The sequence below is a fragment of the Schistocerca nitens genome, chromosome 10, assembly GCF_023898315.1.
Source record: "Schistocerca nitens isolate TAMUIC-IGC-003100 chromosome 10, iqSchNite1.1, whole genome shotgun sequence".
NCBI lineage: Eukaryota > Metazoa > Arthropoda > Insecta > Orthoptera > Acrididae > Schistocerca > Schistocerca nitens.
In genome coordinates, this window is record NC_064623.1 from 23,324,314 (window position 1) to 23,349,168 (window position 24,855).

General features: G+C 40.7%; 1 protein-coding gene across 2 annotated transcripts in view; it reads left to right on the top strand.

Moving 5' to 3' along the window:
- The first annotated feature begins 5,254 nt into the window (after window positions 1–5,254).
- The window catches only part of LOC126210140 (dnaJ-like protein 60), a 36,561-nt gene continuing 16,960 nt past the window's right edge, over window positions 5,255–24,855 (top strand). The window contains exons 1-3 of one of the 2 annotated variants that reach the window (XM_049939288.1): window positions 5,255–5,392; window positions 9,876–9,969; window positions 14,955–15,139. In XM_049939288.1, coding sequence (XP_049795245.1) covers window positions 5,316–5,392; window positions 9,876–9,969; window positions 14,955–15,139 — 356 coding nt within the window. In that variant the 5' untranslated portion in view covers window positions 5,255–5,315. Of the gene's footprint in view, window positions 5,393–9,400; window positions 9,800–9,875; window positions 9,970–14,954; window positions 15,140–24,855 lie in introns of those variants that run through there. The other variant, XM_049939289.1, reaches the window with a different exon arrangement.

Sequence of the window (24,855 nt, forward strand, 5' to 3'; positions counted from 1 at the left end):
CGTGATAATTATGGCGTGTGAAAAACGTAACACTAGGCTCCAAAGTAAACTGAGAAATAATAGTGACGACGAGCGTAGCTTATCAGCACCACCGTGTAATGAATTAACAGACATTCAAAGCAGTAATTTGGTAATTGTGCATAGGGAAATGGAGCGCGCTGCAAATAATGGTGTAGACAGTGAAACAATTAGTGAACAGGGAAGCATTATCATTCGATCGGTCGACAACAGCTCGCCTCAGGAATCCGAAATGACAGGACACAATCTTGCAAATACCGTAGATTCAGGTTTTGCGTCCTCGCCGTTTTCTCAAATAAGTCAAGACACATTTTCTGATTTTCAAAATGCGAATATTGCCGCTTCAAATGCACTGCCGGATAGCACTGAGGAACATGTTTCAGACACCAGTGCATTGTTATTACCATTAATACAACAAATGGGACAAAAGCTTCAAAAGTTAGACACAGTGGAACAAAATCTTCAAAAGTCATAATATATCATCCAGTCTTACAAATTTACTCTCTCTGATGGAGACACGTCCAGATCATCCGCTCTCAAAACTCCGCCGTCTCTCTCCCCACATCCACCACTGCTGGCGGCTCACCTCCAACTGCGCAACGCTACGCGCTGTTAACAGCCAACTGCCCAATACTACAATAGCAAATTCCAACAATGCAAACCACCCACAGACTGCACACAGCACAGTCAGTGATTTTCATACAGAGCGGTACATGACGTTACCAACATAAAAACCTAAACAGCCTACTTATAACGTGGCATTGCAAATTTCATATTGTACTTCTTAACTAAGCTATTTTTCTTCTTAGAAAGGTTATTTTAATTTTATGTTGTAACAAAAGGTGCATTTGCCTGTAGACATAACAGCAGTGGTCACACAAATGACAACACACCACATCAACTGCCAATAAGACTACTTAAACTTTGTAGTGTCTTCTCTGCCCACAGAAACCGCTAAAATGTATAAGAACAAGTGCGATAAAAGTCGATCCAGCACACCTCTCTGCAAGAAACTGCAAAAATTATTTTCTTTTTAAATTAGAAAGACAGTGTCAAGAATATTCAGGACACATTTGCATCCCAGCTAAAATTCCGGCGACGAGGGAAACAGAAGGCAGAAAAGGGACTGCCGCTTTTTCTTTACTAGACGAATTCCAACCGGCAGGTGTGCTTCTACTGTTCACTGACAATTAATTATTCTGCATTGCCGTTCTTTCATAGCACAGTTACGTCGAGTAATCCTAGTTGGTCAGTTCATCACTCGTGTTTAAAGTAAAAATCTTTGTGCTCGTGTGCTGTGTTTAAAGTAAAAAGCTTTGTGCTCATGTGCCATGTAGTACTATTGGAACTGGATACAGTCTTTCTTTCTTTCTTTTTACAAATTTTTTTCTTTGTTTTGACTGTTGGTTGACAATTTTGTAATTACCTTAACATGACTAACAGTGAAAAAAGCAAACGTGCAAAATTAAGTGGGGCAAAATTTCGCAAATAATCGAAGGAAAGTCGAGAACAGGAAGCCAATATTCTAAAACCGCTTGGCAGAGTAGATAAAGTTTTCGCAAAAAATGTTACTAGTTCGACTTCGACTTCAAGTAGGATGGATGATATTTCTGGCACTGCAACTGTTGTAAAAGAAGTAAATACAGACGAAACAAAAGTTAAAAATGAAGAAAAGCAAATTATACCACATTACGAGTTTCACGAAAACTAAGTGTCGAGTCAGACATTACAAAAAGAAATAACCTCGTTTGTGTTGATCCTGCAGAATGGTGTGTCAATGAATCAACAATCGACATCCTCTTACATCGTGGCATTGATCAAAATTGTAACGATGATTTTTCTAACTCAAGAAGATCTATAAACCAGATATTTGAACAGAAATGTATTTTACCTAAACTTTTAAATGGTGAATCAACATTGCGTGATTTTCAAATATACTCCTGTAGCACCGGTGCTGTTTTCTGTGCACCATGTAACGTATTCGGAGGTAAGGCCGCGATTGCTACTAATGGTATTGCAGATTCGAAAAATATTTATAATATTTATCTCATCATGAGACTTCACTTGAACACAAAAGTTCTGAGTTATCACTCTTAACAAGAAAAAAAGTCACTTGGAACAATAGATAACCATTTTGGCTCATATGTTGAAACAGAAAAAATGTAATGGCATAGTGTGTTGAAAAGGGTGTTTGCAGTAGTGAAGAAGCTAACAAGTCGTGGACTTCACCCTACGTGGACACGTTGAAAGATTCTCATGATGTCTCTTGAACTTATAGCCGAGTCTGATCCTTTTCTCGCAGAGCGTATTGAACGATGTGGAAATCCAATGTGGGGACGTACACGGTATCTTTCTTCAACAATCTATGATGAAATAACAGAGCTTCTTTCTGAACGAATAAAAAGTGTTGTCATAAGTGAAATAAAACAGGCTAAATATATCTCTGTAATAGTAGATTCTACTGCAGACATTTCACATATTGGTGAATTATCTATCATATTAAGATATGTGAACGAGAATGGTGAACCTGTTGAACATTTCCTTCTGTTTTTACCAAAACCAGGACACAAGTCCGAAAACTTATCTGTGGCCATACTAAAAGTCTTGTCTACAAAATCCATTGATGTTACTGACAGTAGAGGCCAGTCATAGGACAACGCAAGCAATATGTCAGGAACCTACACTGGTTTACAAGCACGCATTAAAGAACGAAATCCGGAAGCTCATTATGTGCCTTGTGCAGCATATTCTTTGAATTTAGGCGGCACTAGTGCTGCAAGCTGTTGTCGGGAAGCATGTTCATTTTTCAATGTAGTGAAAAACCTTTATAAGTTTTTCTCTGTTTCTACACAGTGCTGGGATGAACTTTCTTTCATGAAACCAGGAAGCAAAACGGTAAAAAGTTTATCAAAAACACGTTAGTCCCAGACCCTAAAGCTTTACATGTTAACTATTAGATTATAAAAAAAAATTGATTTTTCCACACTAGTATGTTAAATTATGTAATAGCAAATTCAGTTCTGTGTTTGTTCATTTGTATTTAGTTATTAGTTCGTGCAACGGAATCTCTATCTCATTTTCATTTCTTACGCTTTCCTATAGATTCACGTATTAATATCGAACGTGTTTTCTTTATCTGATACACATGCAAGTTAGTAGGTCGTATAACAACAGTTCAATATTAATTTTCAACACATCTTAGTAAAAGTACGTGTTAATTTCTAATGTATGACACGTTCGCTTCACTTTTTAGATCGTAACACAACATTTTATTTTCATTTTGAACGGCCTCGTGTAAAAGAACGTATTAAAAGTGAATATATAACAAAAATCCATTGTCTCCTACACCCTCTGCTGAGTTTTTAGGCTATAAAAGAAAAATTATTTTCCTTGTGTTCGTTTCTGTTGTCTTTCGACAGAAGAATGTGTTAACACACCACATTTTATGTTTGTTTTATCCGCTGCCGTACACCAAGTATGACTTGGAACTCTGGATACCATAGCAAGAATACTTTGTGTGTCCTCCGTGAATATGGTTCTAAGGACATATAACTGTTTTGGAGTCAAAACACACAGAAGACACATAATAGTTTTTCAAATTACCTTAGCACTTATTTTCCTTTGTTCATAGAATTATTCCGAGTATGCAGCTGCATTTAAATATTTTCCTTCTTTTATACGGATTTACTTGGGTATTCATTCTGTCAATTTTCTATTGGAAATGAAAAACGTGTTTGTAGTGTGATTCTGAAAAAAAATTTCATGTATTGGTGAAAACACTTTTGAAATTATGCAACAGTTTCTGTACTGTAAGAGCAGCTGATTCGCGTGTGTACAACGCGGTTTTGTAAACGTGTCTGTGACAACGTCTCTTCATATCTCTATACGCCGCTATTGTTTTCGCCTACAGGCGTTTGCTCTTCGCAGTTGAAAGCTGTCAAAATTGCTGCCAGGTATCGGGGATTTCCTTAATTTGACTCGACGGTAGGAGTGTCTTAATTGTAAGGAATAGATGTATTAAAAATCAATGCATGGAGTGGCATTTTATCATGAATCTCAGTGTTTATGACGTCATATCTCTTGAGATATGTAATGTATTTGTGTAGGTACTGGAAATTGGGAAATTTGTCGTAGGGCCTTACGGGACCAAACTGCTGAGGTCATCGCTCCCAAAGCTTACGCACAACTTACGCTAAGGACAACACACACACACACACACACACACATGCCCGGGGGAAATTTATTGCGAATAGAATTAGGAGTAAAGAAGTATTAAATTGAAACGGCATGCATGTTCATTTTTTTCATGCTTCTCAGTGTCTATAGAGTCATATGTCCTGAACCATGTGTAGCACCGTGACATTACTTTGTAGGTGCATTTCGCGGCAAATGTGGATACTGCCTGTGAAATTTATTACGAATAGATGTGGTAGCACATAAGTAATGAATATAAACGTTATGTGTGATGCCGCCGTTTTTTCACGCCTCTCAGTGTTTATGATGTCACATCTCCTGAATTTTGGAAGCTAAGGGGTTATTACCACCTCCACCCCACTCCCCCTGCCCCAGCGATTGTTGCTTGACAATAGGGGAAATTTGTGCCAAGTTTGGTTGAAATCGGTCCAGTGGTTTCAAACGGAGATTTGTAACACACACACACACATACATGTGTATATAATGCACCTCCCCATTCATATGCCTTGGATAACATCGCCTCGTAATAGTAAACTGGTGAACAAAAAGTGTCACATTACTTCTAGTGATGAACTTCTCTGCCTTCGATTCCGTCTATGAAATGAGGCACACAAAAGAGTGCACACGGAGCAATGTGAACCTTGCCCTGCTTTCAGTAGGAAAAAATCAGTTTAGGTCGCAAAAATAGCGTAAGCTTTAATGACGCGTTTCGCCTTTTTGAGGCATCGTCAGTAATCTTATAGGAATTGCGGGTAACCCATTAGACATAAGTAGTCGACATTCTGGTGTGCACCTTAGTTGAAAGCATGCAATTGTGCTTAGATAGCGCCACACTTCTATGCTTCCTATCTAAAGCCGTCGGCACACGAGCCGTGCATCCGTACGTTGAGTGTTGAGCGTGCCGAGTTTCTGACGTCATAGCGTGGATTACCACGTTCGGGAGTCTTTCTGACATGGAGGTAAGAATAGACGGAGACGCCGTGACGTCACAGCTGTGAAGCTATGTGAAGCCGAGGGTAGCCATCTCAGTCCGACCAAAACATTGCTGCTGTAAGCTTGTGTGCATAGGCTTATCGCCGCTTTTGGAAGGATTTTGCGTTATTATGGTGACTTGTGTGGTGTTCGGATGTACGAATCGTTCTGATAGTGATGCGAAATCGAAGGGAATATCATTTCATGTGTAAGTTGTCTCGTTAAGTGTCATTTTACAACTTCATTGTGAATGAACGTGTGCTACATCGGTACTTGTACTATAGCGTGTTTTTCTCCTGTATGATTTTAATTTCCAAAAAATGAAAGTCGTAAAGCTCTGTGGGAGAATGCCGTGAGGAGGAAGAATTGGCGTGCGTCTAAATGGAGCACTATATGTTCTCAGCATTTCCGAGAAGAGGACATAGACCGAACCTACCTTTCAACAGTAAGGCTCCGAGAAAATGCTGTACCATCAGTTTTCCCTACACACCCAAAACATTTGCAAAACGTATGTTAATTCAAAGAATTAAATTCTTAGTTTTCAAGTTCACGTTTCAGTATAATACATACGTATCGTCGATAATCGAAGTGTTGAGTAACTCACTTTGTCTTCATCATGTACCAAATTAAAAGCTAACACTACATTAACTGGCGTAAAGTATAGGCCTAAACAGGACACTGTGTAGATTTGCCATTCTATGTACCGTATTTCAGCAAATATTGGTGGTAATGAACAGTGTTTCCCATTAGTGTAACGTAACTGAAATGTCCCAGTACGTATTACAAACAAGATGTATTTATGGAGCTTTGGAGGGAGGGTATAGCTAACTTAGTTTTCAGTTTCTATTATTTAGTTTGTGATACACGTTTATTACTGAATCAACAAAATTGTATCGTTTACATTGAAGACTAGCTATTCGTAATATTACATTAAAAACTATTTTTAATCAGAAGAGACGCGGAATTTCGCCTTTACGAGATTTCATTTTAAATAAAAACTTTGAAACAACCAATCTGATGACGTTACATGCGTATATGGTGCAATTAGCGACTGTAATACACGCAGCGCTGTAGCACACTGGCAATGTTTTGGTCAGAGTGTCATGGCAGCGAGCCACGCCCCCATGGCTTCAAAACGTAGTACGGCTGGGATACGTTGCGCCATCTCCCCTTATTCTTACCTCCATGCTTTCCGAACGTGCAGAGCAATATCTGGCATGTCAGATATTCTGAGCGTTGACCAATGAGATGGCACAACGCCACCTACGTCACACGCAAGCCGTCCCCCTTCAGTACAGAGTTGTGAGACGCCATATTGGCATTCATTTCAAGCCTACATGTATGTATGCCGTTTCTGTGCACCAGCAAATTGAGAATCACTGAAAAACCCCTTGTTAGTTGTGTGATTCGTTCCAATAAAATAATGAGAAACATCATATTCGTGGCAAAAGAATTATTGTAACTTGCGTATTATGAGAGTAGGCTATTTGAAGGCAACGGCACACTGAAGATCCACCCAAAACGCATTGTTCTTGGTATAATTTGTTATAGTTAAATTTCAATTAGTAACATTATTATCTACGATTAACGTTTTTAGCAATGTGCAACACAATATGATTAAGCACAGTGAGCTTATTTTTGGTTTAGCGTAAGGAGTAGCGTCGCTATCCAGTAAAGAGTTTTTGTTGGGGCGGTGGTTCGCCTCGTAACACTTCCAATTTTTTTCTCAACATTCGCGTTTTTATTAGGTTCTGATACTTTATTATTAGTTTAATATAAGTATATGCTATAATATTTGGTGTTATGCAAATATAAGTCACCTTTTTTTGAGGAGTGACTTGGTTCGATTGGATTAATCTACAGGACAGCTTGCGCTACTAGTATAAAGATATTTTGCTCCTTTTTCTTTTACGATTCGTAATTCACATGTTTCAATAATTCTGCTACTGGGTAGGATCAAGTAAGACTGACCTTGGAGTTTTACTAAAATGTGGGAATGGCGAAATAATGTTTATCTTATGCGGAGAAGTATTTCAAATTTGTACCGCACTGTTTTAATGGAACTTTTATAAGCCTGTGTCCTTATCGATTGGACATGGTACTTTCCTTTTCATGGACGATGGAGGAAATGTGCGTTTTAATAGAGCTAACGTGGGAATTTTACGCGCGGCCGTTGAGTAAACAGTGTGATATACGAACTAGAAACATCCCTCAACTGCCGCTGGAGTGCGTTGCGATCGCGTATACAACGTTGGGGCCCACGTACCGTGCGCTCAAGTCGCATCGTTCCTGAGCGTTCAACAGCACGTTGAACTTGGCATGCTCAACGTTAACGTTCGACAGCACGGTCCGTGTGCCGACAGTACGGTCCGTGTGCCGACGGCTTAAGCATAGCCTCGTGCTTCGCCGAAGATGCACGCCAAAACTTCGATTACTTGTGTCTAATGCATTACCCGCAGTTCCTATACGTGTTATGAAGTCCCGAAAAGGCGAAATGCATCAATAAAGCTTACGCTATTGTCGCAACCTAGACTGACTTCTCCTACTGAAAATATACCACGATCGCTTGCATCATTGCTACAAAGTGGGAGGATTTGTCCTGCTTCATCGTAGGTGCTATTTACTCACTGTACAAATGGTTCAAATGGCTCTGCGCACTATGTGACTTAACTTCTGAGGTCATCAGTCGCCTAGAACTTGAAACTACTTAAACCTAACTAACCTAAGGACATCACACACATCCATGCCCGATGCAGGATTCGAACCTGCGACCGTTGCGGTCGCTCGTTTCCAGACTGTAGCGCCTAGAAGCGCACGGCCACTCCGGCCGGCTACTGCACAAATATTTAATATTTAGATATAGATATGATATGTTGCTACGTTGGAGGTGGAAAGTAAAGAGATATTACAGAACGTATACCAAGTAAGGCGACACGAACGGTGACAGGTTTGTTTGACTCATAGGAGAGTTTCTAGCAGACAGACGCCAATTGCACCGCAAAAACCTACTTGCAAAGCAGAAGTACTGCTTCTGCAGGGTCCGTATAAATAAGGTTACACTAATTACAATGTGCTCATAAGCAGTCACTTTTCCTTTGCTTCCTAAGCGATTGGAACGGGAAGAAACCCTAATCATGTGGTACCATGCTAAGTACTCCTCTGTCTTGCACTTTACCAATTTGCAGAGTATGTGTGTAGATGTAGAGCAACATTAAATAATCAGCTTTTTTTGTAAAAGGAGCTGTCGAGGAGAAGCTACTTTAATCTACCTTTCGTCAGACATTTGATTCCTGTGCGCAGACTCAACTACCTTCATTCCTATGTGACGTAAGGCTAGGTTCTCAATTTGGTGGTTCAATATCGTCTATCTTTCTACTACTGGTACTGTACTCCTGAACGTCGCTGCTACTCTCACAATGGGCGTCCATACGATGCCTTTCCCCTGTGCAACTTCGCGCATGGTCACGTATTTCCAACAGCGCAGCAATGCAAGTGCATTATTTTATACGTGCGTACACACATTGTTCGCGCACAACGATAAGTGTGTGTAGGCTTGTGGTCCCAAGTGATCACTATGTGTACATTAACACGAGGCACAGTAATATTCTGAAAGGAAAGAGTTGTAAACACGCACCAGTGACGTCCATGCGTCTGTTGAAACATGTTGAAAGCATAAAATCTAAATTACTTAAAAATATATACATGTGCTTTCTGCCAAAGACATTGTACATGTTTTAGGGATAGTATAAGACACTATTCCTGTTTCGTCCATTGATGTACCGTAAGATTCACTTGATTGTGCGAACAGTAATTCATATTCTGATTTTTACAATCTCCTATATCATCAGCTATTATTGTTTCCATTTTGGATTGCTCCATTGTGATTGTGTCTAATCACAGAATCATACATGTCTTATGTAACATTCACTGAAATATGAGAGCCAAATCTACCATGTAAGGAGTGCCACATTGCTGAATTACATTACAAGCGTAAGTCCTTCTTTCCAGACCATAGGATCAGTCACCCAGACAATTTTATTTTGCACATTTTCTACAGGTCCTTATGTGAGAAATTTCTTGAGTCAGACATCTAATTCGAAAAACGAAAAGTTTATCTGCGTATGATGCTTGAATTCTCCTACTGCTAGTAACTTTGTTAGCAGACGCAATTTCGACACTCCCACTCGCTAATTATATGTGCGGAATGCGAAGCTTTTAGCAGTTGGCAGCGCGTAAGAGTAGTTGGGAGCGTGAATGAACTCTGGCCGAGTGTGGGAGCATCTATGGATTACATTATTTGACTTGACTGTGGTGCGGGGGTTGACAGCAGAAGTGCGTGAACTGACGTAAATAAAAACAATGTGAAGCAAACAAATACGTAAGTGACAGTTGTGTTGTAAAAGCCTATGTGCTTTTCTGCAAAGGACAAGTGTGACCGTTTGAGCCAGCATTCTAAACGCGATAATGATAAAAGTGATTGCGCAGATGTTTGAGGCATAGGACGGATGCCTTAGCCTTCTTCGAAAACATTAGATATAACGATGCAAAATTCCAGTTTTGCTTCGTTTGCGTGTCATCTATGCAATGCTGCACTCCGAAATTTCCACTCGTCAAGGTAACGCGCTAGATAGAGTTTGATAGTTATGTAATCAAGTTATTCTTGTCTTACATCCGTACATTCACCTTTTCAGATATTTGCAGAAAACCCATTACGAAGTACTCAAAATTGCACGAAATAGCTCAAATAAGGACATCAAGGAGGCATTCATTAAATTATCGAAGAAGGTGAGTAATCGCCTAAACAATGTTATGAAAATTTCGATACTTTTAACCGTGTTAGTAATGTTTCATTTCTTATGGTAGAAGCTTCATGGAGCTTTCAGTTTTGTAATTAACAGCAGAGTTTGTATGCCGGCTAGAAACGAATATTCATGTATTGTTACAACTGTTTCACATAAACGCACCATATGTTCCTACTCTTTTTTTTCCATTACAGCTGGAGGTGCAGTTTCTTTGTGCATAAATTTCACTATGTCTGTGCTACACGGAAACTGACATATATTTTTCTAAAAATGCTGAGTGGTGTAGTATAGTGTAGAAAGCTGCTTGAAGCGTAAAAGATATGCCAGACATGAAAGAGACCTACATTGCATATCAGGCATTATTATTATGATTTCTAAACTTCGTTCAAGGTCAATGGATTTCTTATCAACTTAGGAAACTTGACAAGAACAGTTCTGTTTTGATAGTTATGCTCTCAAGTTATTCTTTTTATTACTTTTGTACATTCATCTTTTCAGACAAGTGGAATGGTGCATGTCCATTGTGATTAACTGCGGTTTGCTGACTGTCGAAAAAGTTGACGATCAACTCAAGCTTTGAGACTGCTTAGCCAATTCGCACTGAAACTGTCGTTTTCAGTGTAACATAGACCTCAGCCTATGCTAAAGAGCAATGTTCACCCTAATTTCCAGAAATAATGTAGATACAGAAACAATATTATCAGTGTTCTGTTTTCTTTGTTTTTGTGCTTGGTCAACTTCACATGCCACATCATTTTTACGTAATATGATGAAGTGACTTCCAGTATTGGTTAGCTCAGTTGACTCAAGATTACCATATGTTACCACATTTTTCTTGAATTTATTTGTTTCACCGAAGCCAGAATTAAATTATAGAAATGTTGGATTGTGGTTGAACTGACTTCAGACAAAACGAGATGAATTAATCTTCCATATTACTGTTTGTTTATACAAAAGAAGAGTGTAAACTCATACTGGTAAGCAACTAACTGTAGGCACAGTGGTCAATAATTACAAATTCGATTGTATGGAAGTGCATCACCAGTGTTTTGAACTTTCATCTTATTCATTCACAGTGTTAATGGTAAAAATATTAAATTTTCAACTTTCAGTGACAGTAAATCCACTAATCGTTTGTGGAAATATTTATGACTGTGAAGTAGCTTCACTCTATTCCAATCCTAAGTAGAGACCATCATTGAAAAATGTTTTAAGTCTCTGTATGTTCATCTGAAAATAAGTCACCAGGAAATAAAAAAACCCACACGAAGTCTTTACATTGCACAACTGGGATTTACATGAGGTCCAGTTAACTTGTGTGGCAATATTGCTGCATAGATTGGCACATCTTTCCCTTCTTTACAATTTGCAATGCTGTTTTGTCCTGTCTGCCTCCATGTGTCCCTATTAAAGGTATTCCTCAGACTTACGTGTGTGCACAGCCCTCGTACTACATCAGTAAGCAATTTTCTTTACAAGATTTAATCTATGTAAGTACATTAAATCTAAAAATACCAAAATGAGAATTGTAATGCAGCAGTCAAAACAGCACTGATAACGTAGGTAATTATTATAAATACAGTAAGCCTAAATGAGTAATTGTGAAACATAATTAAGTCCGATTTATGTACAGGAAGAAAAAAAAGAGAGAGAGAGAGAGAGAGAAGAAAACCTTTTTATAACAGCCAGCAAGGACATAGTATGAACTCTGAAAGGATATTTTGTTACGTTTCTTATTGACTCAGAATTTACTTGCCTCCCACTGTTTGTAACATAAAGCTTCTGGGGTCGACCGAAGCATCCGATCCCACCCGTCGGATTTGACACATGACGTAAGGCTGTTGTGGTGTGTGACGCCACGACGGCGCGGAACTGAGTTTGTGAGAGTGGCGTGTTTGTAGGTGTCGTTTTGATGTGATCGGTGGTGCCCTCTGGTGGTGTGTTAGGTGATGTTTTTGGTTTAGTTTGCGAGTGTGGCGTCGTGTGTGAATTTTGATAAATTGCTTTTTTTATGTCTTTGGTAGGTATGCATATGACTGACAGGGTCAACAGTTTTCGGTTATCGGCTATGATGGGGGACAGTGCGTTGTCTCTAAGAAAATTTCTTCAACTATTCGTAATTTTTTGATGAAGTCGTGAAGTGTTCAGTATGTCGTGAAGAAATGAGGCTTGCTTAAAGTTCCGGCGTCTCGGACCATGGACGGCTGTATGTGGAGATGTCGTAAGGATAACAGGTCAATGGAAATGTTCGATCGCAATGTGTAGCTGTTGGTATTGGTATCGGGAGATGTTTTTGAGCTATATAGGTCAAGGGAAGTGTTCGATCCCAATTTATGGGATCGTAACAACTTTATATGCGCCATATTTGAATCGTGGTTGGTCGTTTCCGCCATATTTGTGACGTCATGGGTCAAAGCAGACGGGCGGGATCGGATGCTTCTGTATTTCCAGCTTCTGGAATTAGTAATTATATCAAACCCATGCAAAACTATAACTGTGAAGTTGTTTCACTGTTTGTAAGTAGTGGCCTACTGATATTATGTGCTGTTGTGTGTATGTCAGTGTGTCTATTCTTAATGGTCAGTGATCAAAGTTCATTAGCAGCCTGTCGCATCTGACAATTCAGGACATGTACTATTGGGCACTGTGTAATAAATTAACTTTGACTAAATAGAATGAACTTTGGCTTAAAGAAAGAAGGCAATTCTGTAACATTCAACACAAATGATAAATCTATGGTCTGTGTAACATACACGCAAATTTTAGGGATGAATATTGATTGTCATTGAAATGGAAGGAACATATGGCGGATATTGGCAAAGGGAGTCTCCTAAGTGTGTTATAACCATAAGGTTCTATCGTCACAGCCAGTGCCCCATATGGAATTATTGTTCTTATGTGCACTTAGTTCTTAGCTACAGAATTACCTTATCAAACAAAAGGCTAACTTGCTTAACTAGGTATGTTGCACATTTTAAAATAATAGACATGTGGTATGTACCATTTTAACCATTAAAGTCTGCCAGAGATTGAAGACCTTGGTGCAGAAGGGGATAACTCCATTTTTTTTTTTTTTTTCCATAACACAAACCAGCTTCCATAAGCTTTAGAATCTGATCTCTTTCTCACTTTGGTGGAAGAAAGGGATGAATACTGGAGATATTCCTATTTTGCTCTGAACATAGTGGTCCAGTCACATTAATGAGACCATCATCTGTGTTCAATGTCGGATATGTTAAATGTGAGTTATCGCCTTCTTGCACTGAGGTCTTCAATTGTCACAACAATTTGCAGCCTAATAAAGTTTTCAGCAGTTTTTGGTGGCATACATAACAAATTCCTCTATCAACTCTGTGAAGCACAATGTAAGGAAGATTTTATTTTTTGTTTTATTAAGCTAACTTGTTCTAAATATGTGCAGGCAAGAGAGAATTGTTTGCAAGATAGAACCAGATGAGGTAGTGCATTTATTAAGTTGCTTATCTCCAATTTGAGAGGTGCGGGTTTATGCTATTCTGGTATAAAGAAGAATCCAAAAGAAAACTGAGGATCTCTTACATGATGATTGTTTCGGCTTTAGGGATAGTAAAAGCACAAGAGAGGCAGTTCTGACATTGCACTTGGTAATGAAAGCAAGATTTAATAAAAATCAAGAAACATTCATACAATTTACTCACCTAGAAAAAGTGTTCAACAGTGTAAACTGGTGCAAGATATTTGAAATTCTGAAAAACCTGGGAGTAAGATATATGGAAAGACGGGTAATATACAAGAGGGAAATATAATTATGTTAGTCGAAGAAGGACGTGCGAGATTAGAAAGGATATAAGACGTGGAGGTAGTCTTTGGCCCCTACTGCCCCATCTGTACATTGAAGAAGTGTTGGAAATAAAAGAACGGTTCAGAAGTGTGATTAAAATTCAGGTCAAAAGGATATCAATGATAAGATTCGCTGACGGCATTGTTGTCATCAGTGGACGAGAGGAAGAATTGCAGAGCATATCGAACGAAATGAACTGTCTGCTGAGCACACAATAAGGACTGAAAGTATCCAAAGAGACATGAAAGTGATGAGGAGTAGCAGAAATGACATTAGTAATAAAATTAACATCTGAATGAAGTGAAGGAGTTCTACCTCGGAAGCAAAATATTGGGTGACGGACAAAACAAGGATATAAAAAATAAACTAGTGCAGGCAAAGAGGGCATTCCTGGGCAAAAGAAGTTTACTTGTATCAAACATTGGCCTTAATTTGAGGAAGAAATTTGTGAGAGTTTATATTTGGAGCCTAAAATTGTGTGGAAGTGAATGGTGGAGTGTAGGGAAACCAGGAAAGTTACAGAACTTGAAGTGTTTGAGGTGTGTTCCTACAGAAGGATGTTGAAAGTTAAGTGAATTGATAAAATAAGGAATGAGGAGGTTCTCCACAGAAGCGGCAAAGAGAGGAACATGTGGAAAACATTGAGGAGGAGGAGGAGGACAGGATGATATAACATTTGTCAAGACATCAACGAATAAGTTCCATGGTAGTAAAGGAAGCCGCAAAGGGTAAAAGTGGTAGGGGAAGAAAGAGACTGGACTGTATCCAACAAATAATTGAGGAGCTACTATGAGATGAAGAGATTGGCACAGGAGAGAAATTTGTGTATATATTTGACTTACATCTTTCCTTGTACTAAGCTGATGAATCCTTTATCATAACAAGCCATTACTGTTACTTTGGCTGCCATAAGACATGGTGAAATCATATGCTCACCCTGCTGCTCTCTCTTTACTGGTATCAACTCCCTGCCCTCTTGGCATCTCTCTGGTTCATGCCTTGCTTGTCCCAGTGACAGTTGGAATGATACAAGCATTGACAGCCTCCTTAAGCTGCTTATGCCCATTATGCTGCAGTCAACACAGCACCTCAGTTCACGAGTTTCGTCATATTTTCTGTTTACTTATTGATTTCACAAATTGTTGCAGTTTCATCCAGACATCAACAAAAATAACCCAGACACTCACAATGAGTTTGTAAAACTGAATGAAGCGTACAGCATCTTGAGTCGTCCAGACAAGAGGAGGGAGTATGACCTCAGCTTGCAGGTTGCTCACCCATCACCACACCCCACTGGTGGCCCCAGTGTATACGAGAATGACATCCGGCAGGAGTAAGTACTGCACTAATGCTGTTTATAACTTAATCTCTCTAGTCAGTGCTGAATTTCTTCATTGTTGTCTCTTGCAGTGGTAACTTACATGTATCCTCATGATTCCACAAAATGGAGCACTTGGCCACTGCCGTAATTAAGGATAGGGGCTTTCAATTCATTACAAAATTCTCATGTATTGTTAGAAGTAATTGACTGTGATTCCATCAAACAACAGACTTATAACTGCCAAGCACAACAGGAATCGCTTTAGCAGTCACCACAGTCCAGAAATCCAGTAGGATCCCCAGTCCCTCCACAAATCCCTAGGTCCATCCCAGAACTGCTCCCCTTAAGTCTGGCTCCCTCCTCATCCCCACCACTCCCCACAGTCGTACCCTCTACATGCTGCCTGTATTACATAAACCAAACCACTCGGGACTCCCCGTCGTGACCGTTTACTGTACCCCGACAGAGAGAATATCTGCTCTTGTGAACCAGCACCTTCAGCATATATACTGTGTAAAAAACACCAACTATTTTCTGTACTGACCCACTGCAGTTCCTGTTCCTTTACTGTCCAGCTTCTTGCTCGTCACTGTTGTTGCAATCACCTCCTACTCTAACATCACTAGTACCTGTGGCCTTTCCACATTGCCTTTGTCAATGCCTGACTGACTCCATCCTGGCTACCATGGCCAACTATATCCTCATCCACAATGACTTCTCCTTTGAAAGCAGGATCTACAGAGAAATCCATGGTACAGCAGTGGACACACAGTCCTGTGCTAATATATTTGTGGACCACTTAGAGGAATCCCCCTAACTACTCTGAGCCGCAAACCCTCCCAACTGATTCAGATTCGTTGATGACATCTTCACGATTTGGACTGAGTGTGAGGACACCCCATCCGTGTTCCTCCAGAGCCTCCACACATTCTCCCTCATTCGCTCCCCCTGGTCCTAATCAGTCCGATGAGCCACCTTCCTCAGTGCCAACCTCTGCATATAGGATGGCTACATCAATACATCCTTCCATATGAGACCTACCAACCTCGTGACAATACAATACATGCAGTTTGACAGCTGCCCTCCCATCCACTCCAGGAATTCCCTCCCATTAAGCCTAGCCACCTTTGGCTGTCGCTTCTATAATGATGAGCAGGACTCTCTCCAAATATGCCAATTGAGATCCCCTGCTATACCCGCAGGACAGGAGAAATACTTTAATTTGTGGAAAAGGGCCAAAATGAGTGGCTGTCAGCTGCACTTGAACATACTACTTTATCCATTTGACAAACATCACAAGAGTAAACATTAAAAACAGAGCAAGCCAAACATTAATTTTAGAACTTAATTCCCGGCTAAATGCGCCATTCAATCTCGTGTCTCAAGGGCAAAACAACTTTAATTTCAAATCGGCTTAAGGCCAATAACTTCAAACTCAAAAACAGGAATTTGAATTTTAAAAGGCAGAATGACTCATCTTAGAACATTTCTCTAAATTAGGCTGAAGGCCCAAACAATCTCATGCCCTAAGGACAAAACCTCTTTGACTTAAAACCAGCTGAAAGCCAATAACTTAAGGCTCAAAACAGGAATTTGAATTTTAAAAGGCAGAAGGCCTTATCCTAAAATTTCTTTAAATCAGGCTGAAGGCCCAAACAATCTCACGCCTTAAGGGCAAAACAACTTTAATTTAAAATCAGCTAGAAGTCATACACAAACAAACAACAAGGACAAATAAGAAAGGCAGCGCACCAAATGGTACTCAGAAGTTTCCAAGGGTCGGCCTGGAATTCAAACACTAACGCTTACTTAGGTGAGACAGGCAGTCGGCCCTACAATTCTCAATCCGACGGCAACCCAATTGACAGACAGTCAATGGACCAGGCGACAGGATAACTTCTGCTCCAACCGACCAGCACACAACAGGGAGTTCAATGGAACAACGCAGGAGGTATCGGCGCCCACAATGAAGTACACATTCAGCTGCCAAACTACACGCCATGCTGTACAGCCACAACACAACAAGGAAAATACACTGCCTGAATTTACGTCTATGGCCAGGGCAGGTAACTGGAATGTTAATGGCCACAAGGTAGAAGATTCTGCCGGTGCACTTCAACTCGGAAATAAACAAGTTAAGTTAAACTCCACAGGAGGGCAGCTAGAATCTCGGCAACTTGAAAACACACGTTGTTGCTCGCAGGAATGTCCCGACAGCCCACAATGAAATTCAAATGACACAGTGTGAACAGTTGGAGCTGGCTAGTAGATTAAGTAAAGACTCAACTTTCGTGTCCGGGATCGGTGAGCCAAGGACCTCGTAGCAATGGGAACAGCCCCTCACACTCCGACTGCGCGTGGACACCGCCAGTGGGCCCGGCCAGATGCCCGCCACATAGACTTCCTCGCTGCTCCACGCCAACCGACCAACTTCCCGGGCCCGGAAATGGTGAAAGGACCAAATATACGTCGACCGATGAGACGACCGACAGACGGTCGTCCCACTTCAACATCGCTCAGTCGGACAGTTCATATGTGTCCAGAATGAGATTTTCACTCTGCAGCGGAGTGTGCGCTGATATGAAACTTCTTTCAGGAGTGCTAGTTCTGCAAGGTTCGCAGGAGAGCTTCTGTAAAGTTTGGAAGGTAGGAGACGAGGTACTGGCGGAAGTAAAGCTGTGAGTACCGGGCGTGAGTCGTGCTTCGGTAGCTCAGTTGGTAGAGCACTTGCCCGCGAAAGGCAAAGGTCCCGAGTTCGAGTCTCGGTCGGGCACACAGTTTTAATCTGCCAGGAAGTTTCAGTTCATATGTGTCGCCAGTGGTCAGTGAGCACTGGCTGTCGGATCCTCACCGGCGCTCAGACCGTGACTTCACTGCTGCTGTGTCCTGAGTGCACTGCTGGTCCTTCTTTTTTTCTTAGTTTCAGATTCAAAAGAACTGGCAATTACATCTCTTGTTGAAACTTAGTAGTGAAGTGTTACACCTGCCAACATAGAGGGCTTAGGAAAGTGGTTTTCGGAATATATGGAGGAGTTATCACTTCTACATCTACATATACACTGCTAGAGCCAACATATGGTGCATGGCAGAGGGTACCTTGTACTAGTGTTAGTGACTCCCTTTCCTGTTCCACTAGCAAATGGAGCAACAGAAAAATGACTGTATTTGTGCTTCCATACAAGCCCTGATTTCTCGTAACTGTTCTTCACAGCCTGTTGTGAGTTGTATGTTGGTGGCTGTAGGATTGTTCTGCAGTCTATCACAAATTCTGACTCTCAAAACTTTCTCAATAGTGTTTCACAAACGAATGTCATCTTCTCTCCAGGGATTCCCATTTGCATTCAGAGTATTTCTGTAATACTTGCACATCGATTGAGCCCACCCGTAACAAGTCTAGCAGCACATCTCCGAGCAGCATAAACGACACCTTAGAATTTCACAAATGCAAAGTCTACCACTTGCCTTCTGTACGACTGACCTTAGATGCTCGTTCCATTTTATGTTGCTTTCCAGCAATGTTGTGACCTTCACTCCGAACACTGGTTCGGTGCAGCTTTCCGTGCTACTTTATCCTGGGCAAGCCTCATCATCTCCAAATAACTACTGCAAATTACATCTTCTGAATCTGTATACTGTGTTCATCTCCTGGTGTCCCACAACAATACTAAATTGGTGATGTGTCCTATCAACTGATCCCGTCTTCTAGGCAGGTATTGCCACAAATTTTTCTCCCTAATTCTATTGACTACTTCTTCATTACTTACCCTTTCCAGTGTTATGTCTATTTTGTCAGGCAGCATCTCACTGATAATGTATTTGAACATTACAGGATTGTTTATCTTACTCATCAGCATTAACTTAAGTCTTCCCCATCCATATACAGTAAGCTGCTGTCAATCACACCAAATAGAAATTCTACGCAAGTCTTCCCATATCCTCCTACAGTCACTTGACACTCTCCCGTACACGACAGTGTCGTCAGCAAACAGTCACAGATTGCTAATCACCCTTTCCATTAGATGATTTATGTGTATAGAGAACAAGAAAAGTGCTGTCACCTGTGGGCACTCTTGTCGATACATTGTGTCACTTTGTCAGCGTCAAATAATTCACCCTCACTGGCACTGTCTGTGAGTATCTCTGCCAACTCTCCCTCAGTGCAGCCACAACAACCTGTAATTTTTGTTGTAGAACAGATGATGGTAAAAACTCCGTGATGCCAATTCTGATGAACTGTAAGAGATAAAGCAAAGTGGGATCCGGGAAAATGAGTTCACAACAGATAAAGTATCCGTACACCACTTAGCTTCCAGAACAGTGAGTAGTTGTGGTACATGGGGGTGGACATTCCACTGTACATCTGAACTTGTAAACAGCACTCGTGTACCTGAGATCATTAGTGCTCGGAGGTTGGCAAGAATACCCGAGTTAACCTGTCAGTAGTGCCGAAGACAAACAGAGACGCTACACTTAAAACTTGTCAGCAGCACCTCGGGGAACAGTAAGGCATAATGAGTTAACTCGTCACAGTAGTCAAAGCGTTAATGCAAAAAACGTCGAGTTACCCCACAGATGGTAGTCCACGTTACGCTGTCGGTTTCCCTGTAACTGGTTCAGTAAGTCATTTCGAAGGTCAGAGGATGGCAGTGACATACTACTCAGTACAACTGTGCCTAGTTAAGCACTGTAGTGTTCAAACTAATCCTCATGTTGACACAGTTTCACTTTTATGTAACTTTAGGTTTGTTTGTCTGTCAGCCTGCTCACAAGAAATTGTGCCATTTCTTTGGCAAGATGCCACTTTCAAATCTATATTGCTGTCAAGGCTTGTGAGAACCACCCAGAGCACTGCCGAAAAAATGCTTGCCATCTTTTCGCCGGCACTTCCTCACACAGCCCTTATCGAGCTGCAGAAAGGACTCGATTCGACTCCGTGGGGTGCAGTGTGTGTCGCAAATTCCCAGGAGACTTTTATTCTGTCTCACCAATCCACTGTAAGCATGTTTATGCAACATAAACGTGACTGTAACACAAAGTGTGTTAAAAAAGAAACTGAACTTTTGAAATAGCATGCTAGGAGTGCACTGCAGTTATCGAGCACATGTAGCAGGAGGTTTAGACAACAAACTACTGTTTGCCGTGTTTTAGTAAGTGAGTTTCAGCTGCTGAAGTGAGCATGTGCACAAGCTTCTTATCAGATTACTGCCAAAGTGACAATGAAAGAGCTCAAAGAACAATATGTGTTTTTGCTATAAATTTGGCTAAACTTGCTTAGCCAAGCATACAGAGAAGACCATGAGTTGCAGACAGTGCTGTGAGTGGTTTAAGCATTTTCAACAAGGAGAAATGTTAGGTGGTGGTGATCCCAAGCCTGGACGACTTCCCACGTCAGCAGATGACCGTGTCAAGAGAGATTGTGCTACAATTCGCAGAAATTGTCATTTAACTGTTGCCGATGGAGCCTAGTGTGCACGAGAGTTGCTGTGCGTGGGAAGAGGCTTGAATTATGGGAAAACCAAAATTGGATGTTGTATCATGGCAGCTCATGCATCTGCAGATATCTGGCAAAACATCACATTCCCGTTGTGCCCCATCTACAGTACTCTCTGGACTTAGTCCCAGCATACTTTCTCCTGTTTCCCAACCTTAAAACTACACTGAAAGGACATTTTTACCAAACCGTAGAGGACATTCAGGACAACGTGACAAAAAGATTGCATACCAAACCAGAAAATGCATTCCAGGTTTCTTCCAAAAGTGGACCAAATTATGGGAATGATGTTTTGCCACTAGAGGGAACTATTTTGAGAGAGGCAATGCTTAAAATGTTGTACAATAACCAGTTAAGATGTTATAGCAACAGTCTGGTTTCTTTTTGAACACACGTCATGTACTTGGCCAGCATCCCCCCCTCCCGCACCCCCTCCCCATTCCTGTAAGGATACTCCTCACCTCCTTGCCCCAGAACTGAAACACACCAGTAGTTTACCTTTCTTTATGCAAAAACAAGGCCTTCAGTGGCTTGGTGAGGATACATTTAGTTTCATTTAGAACAGCCATATTTTATACTGTAGGTTTGTGTCTCTGCTCTGTGTGTGAACCCAAATACAGTGGTTGTAAAGACAAAAAGAAATTTTGTGTATTAGAAAAGAGAACACCAAATTTGCTATGTTGAAGTAAAAAAGATGTCCTGTCCAGGAGTTGATATCATCTCAAATTTTGTGGAGTGCAATATTGTGAAACATGCATTAATACAATGCAACCCATCTGGCATAGTGCTCAACAATGTGTCAAATTGTGGAGGACAAGGAACATCTTGCTTCGTCCTCAGGTGTCAAGCCAGTTGTATCAGTCAATTCAAGCACTGTTTTGGGAGCTTTCCTACATTTATCTGGTCGAATGCTGGCCCTGGGTTACACATTATGCAAACACCCCAAAATTTTAGTTTTCATGTTTTGTTTGACTTTAATTTACTATCCACTTTAATAAGTACGTGCTGATTACATCCCAGTTTCCCCAGTGGCAGAGAGGTGAATTACGATAAAACCAAATATCGCATATTGCACCGTCAGGCTCTCCTTCCTTGCATTGTTGGTGGGCACAACTTTGAACGAGTTCAAGAATTCAAGTACCTTAATTTCATAATGACCAATAAAAGTGAAGTGACAAAAGAAGTGAGTCAACAAATGGTAAATGGTAAATGCTAATCACATGTTCTTTAGTCTGAACAATTTATTCAAGTCACGATTGATATCACAGAAGAATAAGAGTCAGCTGTACATGTACAGCCGATATGTTTATGTGGTTGTGAACTGTGGGCAACATCAGCAACACCGAAGAAGCATTTTCTGCCGTTGAGAGAAAGGTATTCTGAAAGGTCTGTGGACCTGTCTACAATACCGTGGAAGATAGATGAGAATGAAAGAAGACCTGTAGCAGTGCTTTGGAGAGCCACACATAAGCCAAATGTTAGGGCACAAGAGGCTACACTGGTTTGGCCGCATTCTAAGAGCTGGTAGACCCCTCCTGAACCAAATCTTCCATTCTCAACTTGCTAGATAATGTCCAAGGGTTCATCCAAGAATGTGATGGAAAGATGGAGTAGTAACAATCCTTAAAGAAATGGACTTGACAGCATTGGAAGACAAAGCTAGAGACTGGCAATGGTGGAACATCATCTACATCAGATCTCTCTTCTGCTGTGACAGATTGATCTCCTTTATCATGCTTTTTGTGATGTGTTTTGTTGTAATTTTGTAGAGTGTTTTTTCTCCTTTCGTAGTGTAGTTATTTCTTTTGTTTTTCTGCTGTAGGCTCTAAAGAGCCATTAATGCAATAAATGATGGTTTTGTTAACTTTATTGGCCACACTAGACCAGTCGAGTCATTCCGCTTTCAGTTATTCTCTGAAGGTTGTACTCTTTGGTTCTTGCGATCTGCCCAACACCATTTTGTTGTTTCCAATTGTAATTTTGTCAGTTCACCTGAAATCTCTTAACCCCTTCTATTTATCATTTCTGTTGAAAATTTGTGGTTATTAAGAAAAAGAATAACAATTTCTCTATGTTTTCTGCATGTGGTATTTGAAGTCCAACTGCTATCTGAATTTCTCGGATCCACTGTCCTAAGATTTCTCATCACAAGTTATTGTAAAATCCTGTTTCCTAACAGTCACAACATGTGAAAGAAGTGGGAGATTCTCTTCTTCTTCTTCTTCTTCTTCTTCTTCTTGGAGCTGGTGATTGTGTCATTGGTCAGTTGTGGAGGATTCTCCAGACTCCTTTGACCTGGTGTTTTTTATGTATGCAAATTGTGATGCTTATTGTTTTAGTTTTGAGGATGACCTGTTCTTTCATATTTTGTTTGGATCAGGGTTTCGCTAGCACAAATGGCTTCCAGGAGAGTTACAGTTTTGTAGTGTTAGAGTTATACTGTCTGTTGACAAGCATTCCTTGTTGTTGACCAGGACAGAAATTGAGCTATATTCATTATATTGGTTCTCTTTTTTCCACCTTTGTTTCTCACTTAAACTATGCTTGACGACTTTTCCAAGATATACAAAGGGCATTCAATAAGTAATGCAACACATTTGTTTTCAGAAAGCAGGTTGGTTTTATTCAGGGTTCCAGTATGCCATATTATGCCCCCTCGTTTGGCTATAAAACTATTTTTCAACATAATCTCCACTCACTGCGGCAGCTTTCTGCTACCTAACTGGGAGGGCTCCTATGCCCGCACGGTACCACTCTATAGGTGACATCTGAGCCAATGTCTCGCTGCATCGATAACCTCCCCATTATCCACGTGATTCTTCCCACGTTAGACCAGACAGACGGAAGTCGGTAGGTGCGAGATCTAGGCCATAGTGTGGATGAGGAAGAACAGTCCAATGAAGTTTCGTGGGTTCGTCTCAGCTGCACAGACTTGTGTTGGCGTGGGGAAGGAGAAGTTCGTTAGCATTTTTGTGGCAGATGGACACGCTGAAGTGTTTGTTTCAGTTTCCTGAGGGTAACCCAGTACAGTTCCAAGTCGATCGTATTATCGTGAGGGAGGACGTCAAACTGAATAATCCCTTCAGAGTCCCAGAAGACTGTAGCCGTGACTTTACATCTGAGGGTGCAGCTTTGAACTTTTTTTTCGGAGGAGAGGTGGTGTGGCACCACTCCGTGGGAGGCTGCACAGGTTTGCCTGACGTTGTTGTGATGAGGGGTGACGTCCCGCCCGAGTCAGTGGGTGTGTGTGTGTTCAGTGCCAGGTCTCCACAGACCTTCTGCGAGCTCCTATGAATATCTGCAATGCTGCGGTTCTCCGCCAAAAGAAATCGAGTGAAAGCTCTCTTCTTGGGACACACCTGCATTACAGATGCCTTTTTTAAAGCTATGTGTACGCTGCCACCTATCAGAATTTCTTGTAACTATAGGGCTGAAGTTGGCATATTCTATGATGTCCCACAACAAATTCCACATTTTTTCAACTGAAATTGGCCGAAAAAAAAAATTTGTTGCATTACTTACTGAACACCCCTCATAAATTGTAGAACTATGTTAATTTTTTATGTTTCTGAGGAGTTAATTATATACAGTTTTCTCAGATAATACTTGTAATCTTATTTTAAGGCAATTTTTTGGAGACTGGTGATCTGCACACAAACTTCTTCCATGTCAAAAGCTAAATCATCTGGAAACCCCAATCAGTTTGTTATTATTGAATGTTTCCCTCCAATTTCGATTTTAGGTATGGTTTCTTTTTGCCAAATCTTCGTGATGTAATGCTGTCTAATATCAGAAAATAAAAGACAAGAAGATATTTTTTCCTACATTGTTTCATTTATTGAAATATCTCTTAGGGGAAGGGTATTTGGGTCTGCTTATGGCATCTGAGCTCCCCTCAGAGTTTTATTGTACTGTATTACATAATTCTCGTGGTCCGAGTGTAGAGGCATAAGCCTAGTTTACTTCTTTCTCAAAACCATTATTGCGAAACTATTTCTGTAGATGACTGCCTATATTGTGGCCCCAGTGTACACTTAATTTTCAACATTTTATGACTACTGAAGCACCATTTTCATCTGTGAGATGAAAATTTTGACAGTTATATTTGTAGTGGTGGAGGTGAGGCTTGTCTGCATTTTTGCAAACAGAGACTTTTGTTCCGTGTCCCTGTAGTATCCGTGCCGTGTTCCAAATTCCTCAATTGCTGTAGTTGTTAGAGATGTTCGTCATACCACTT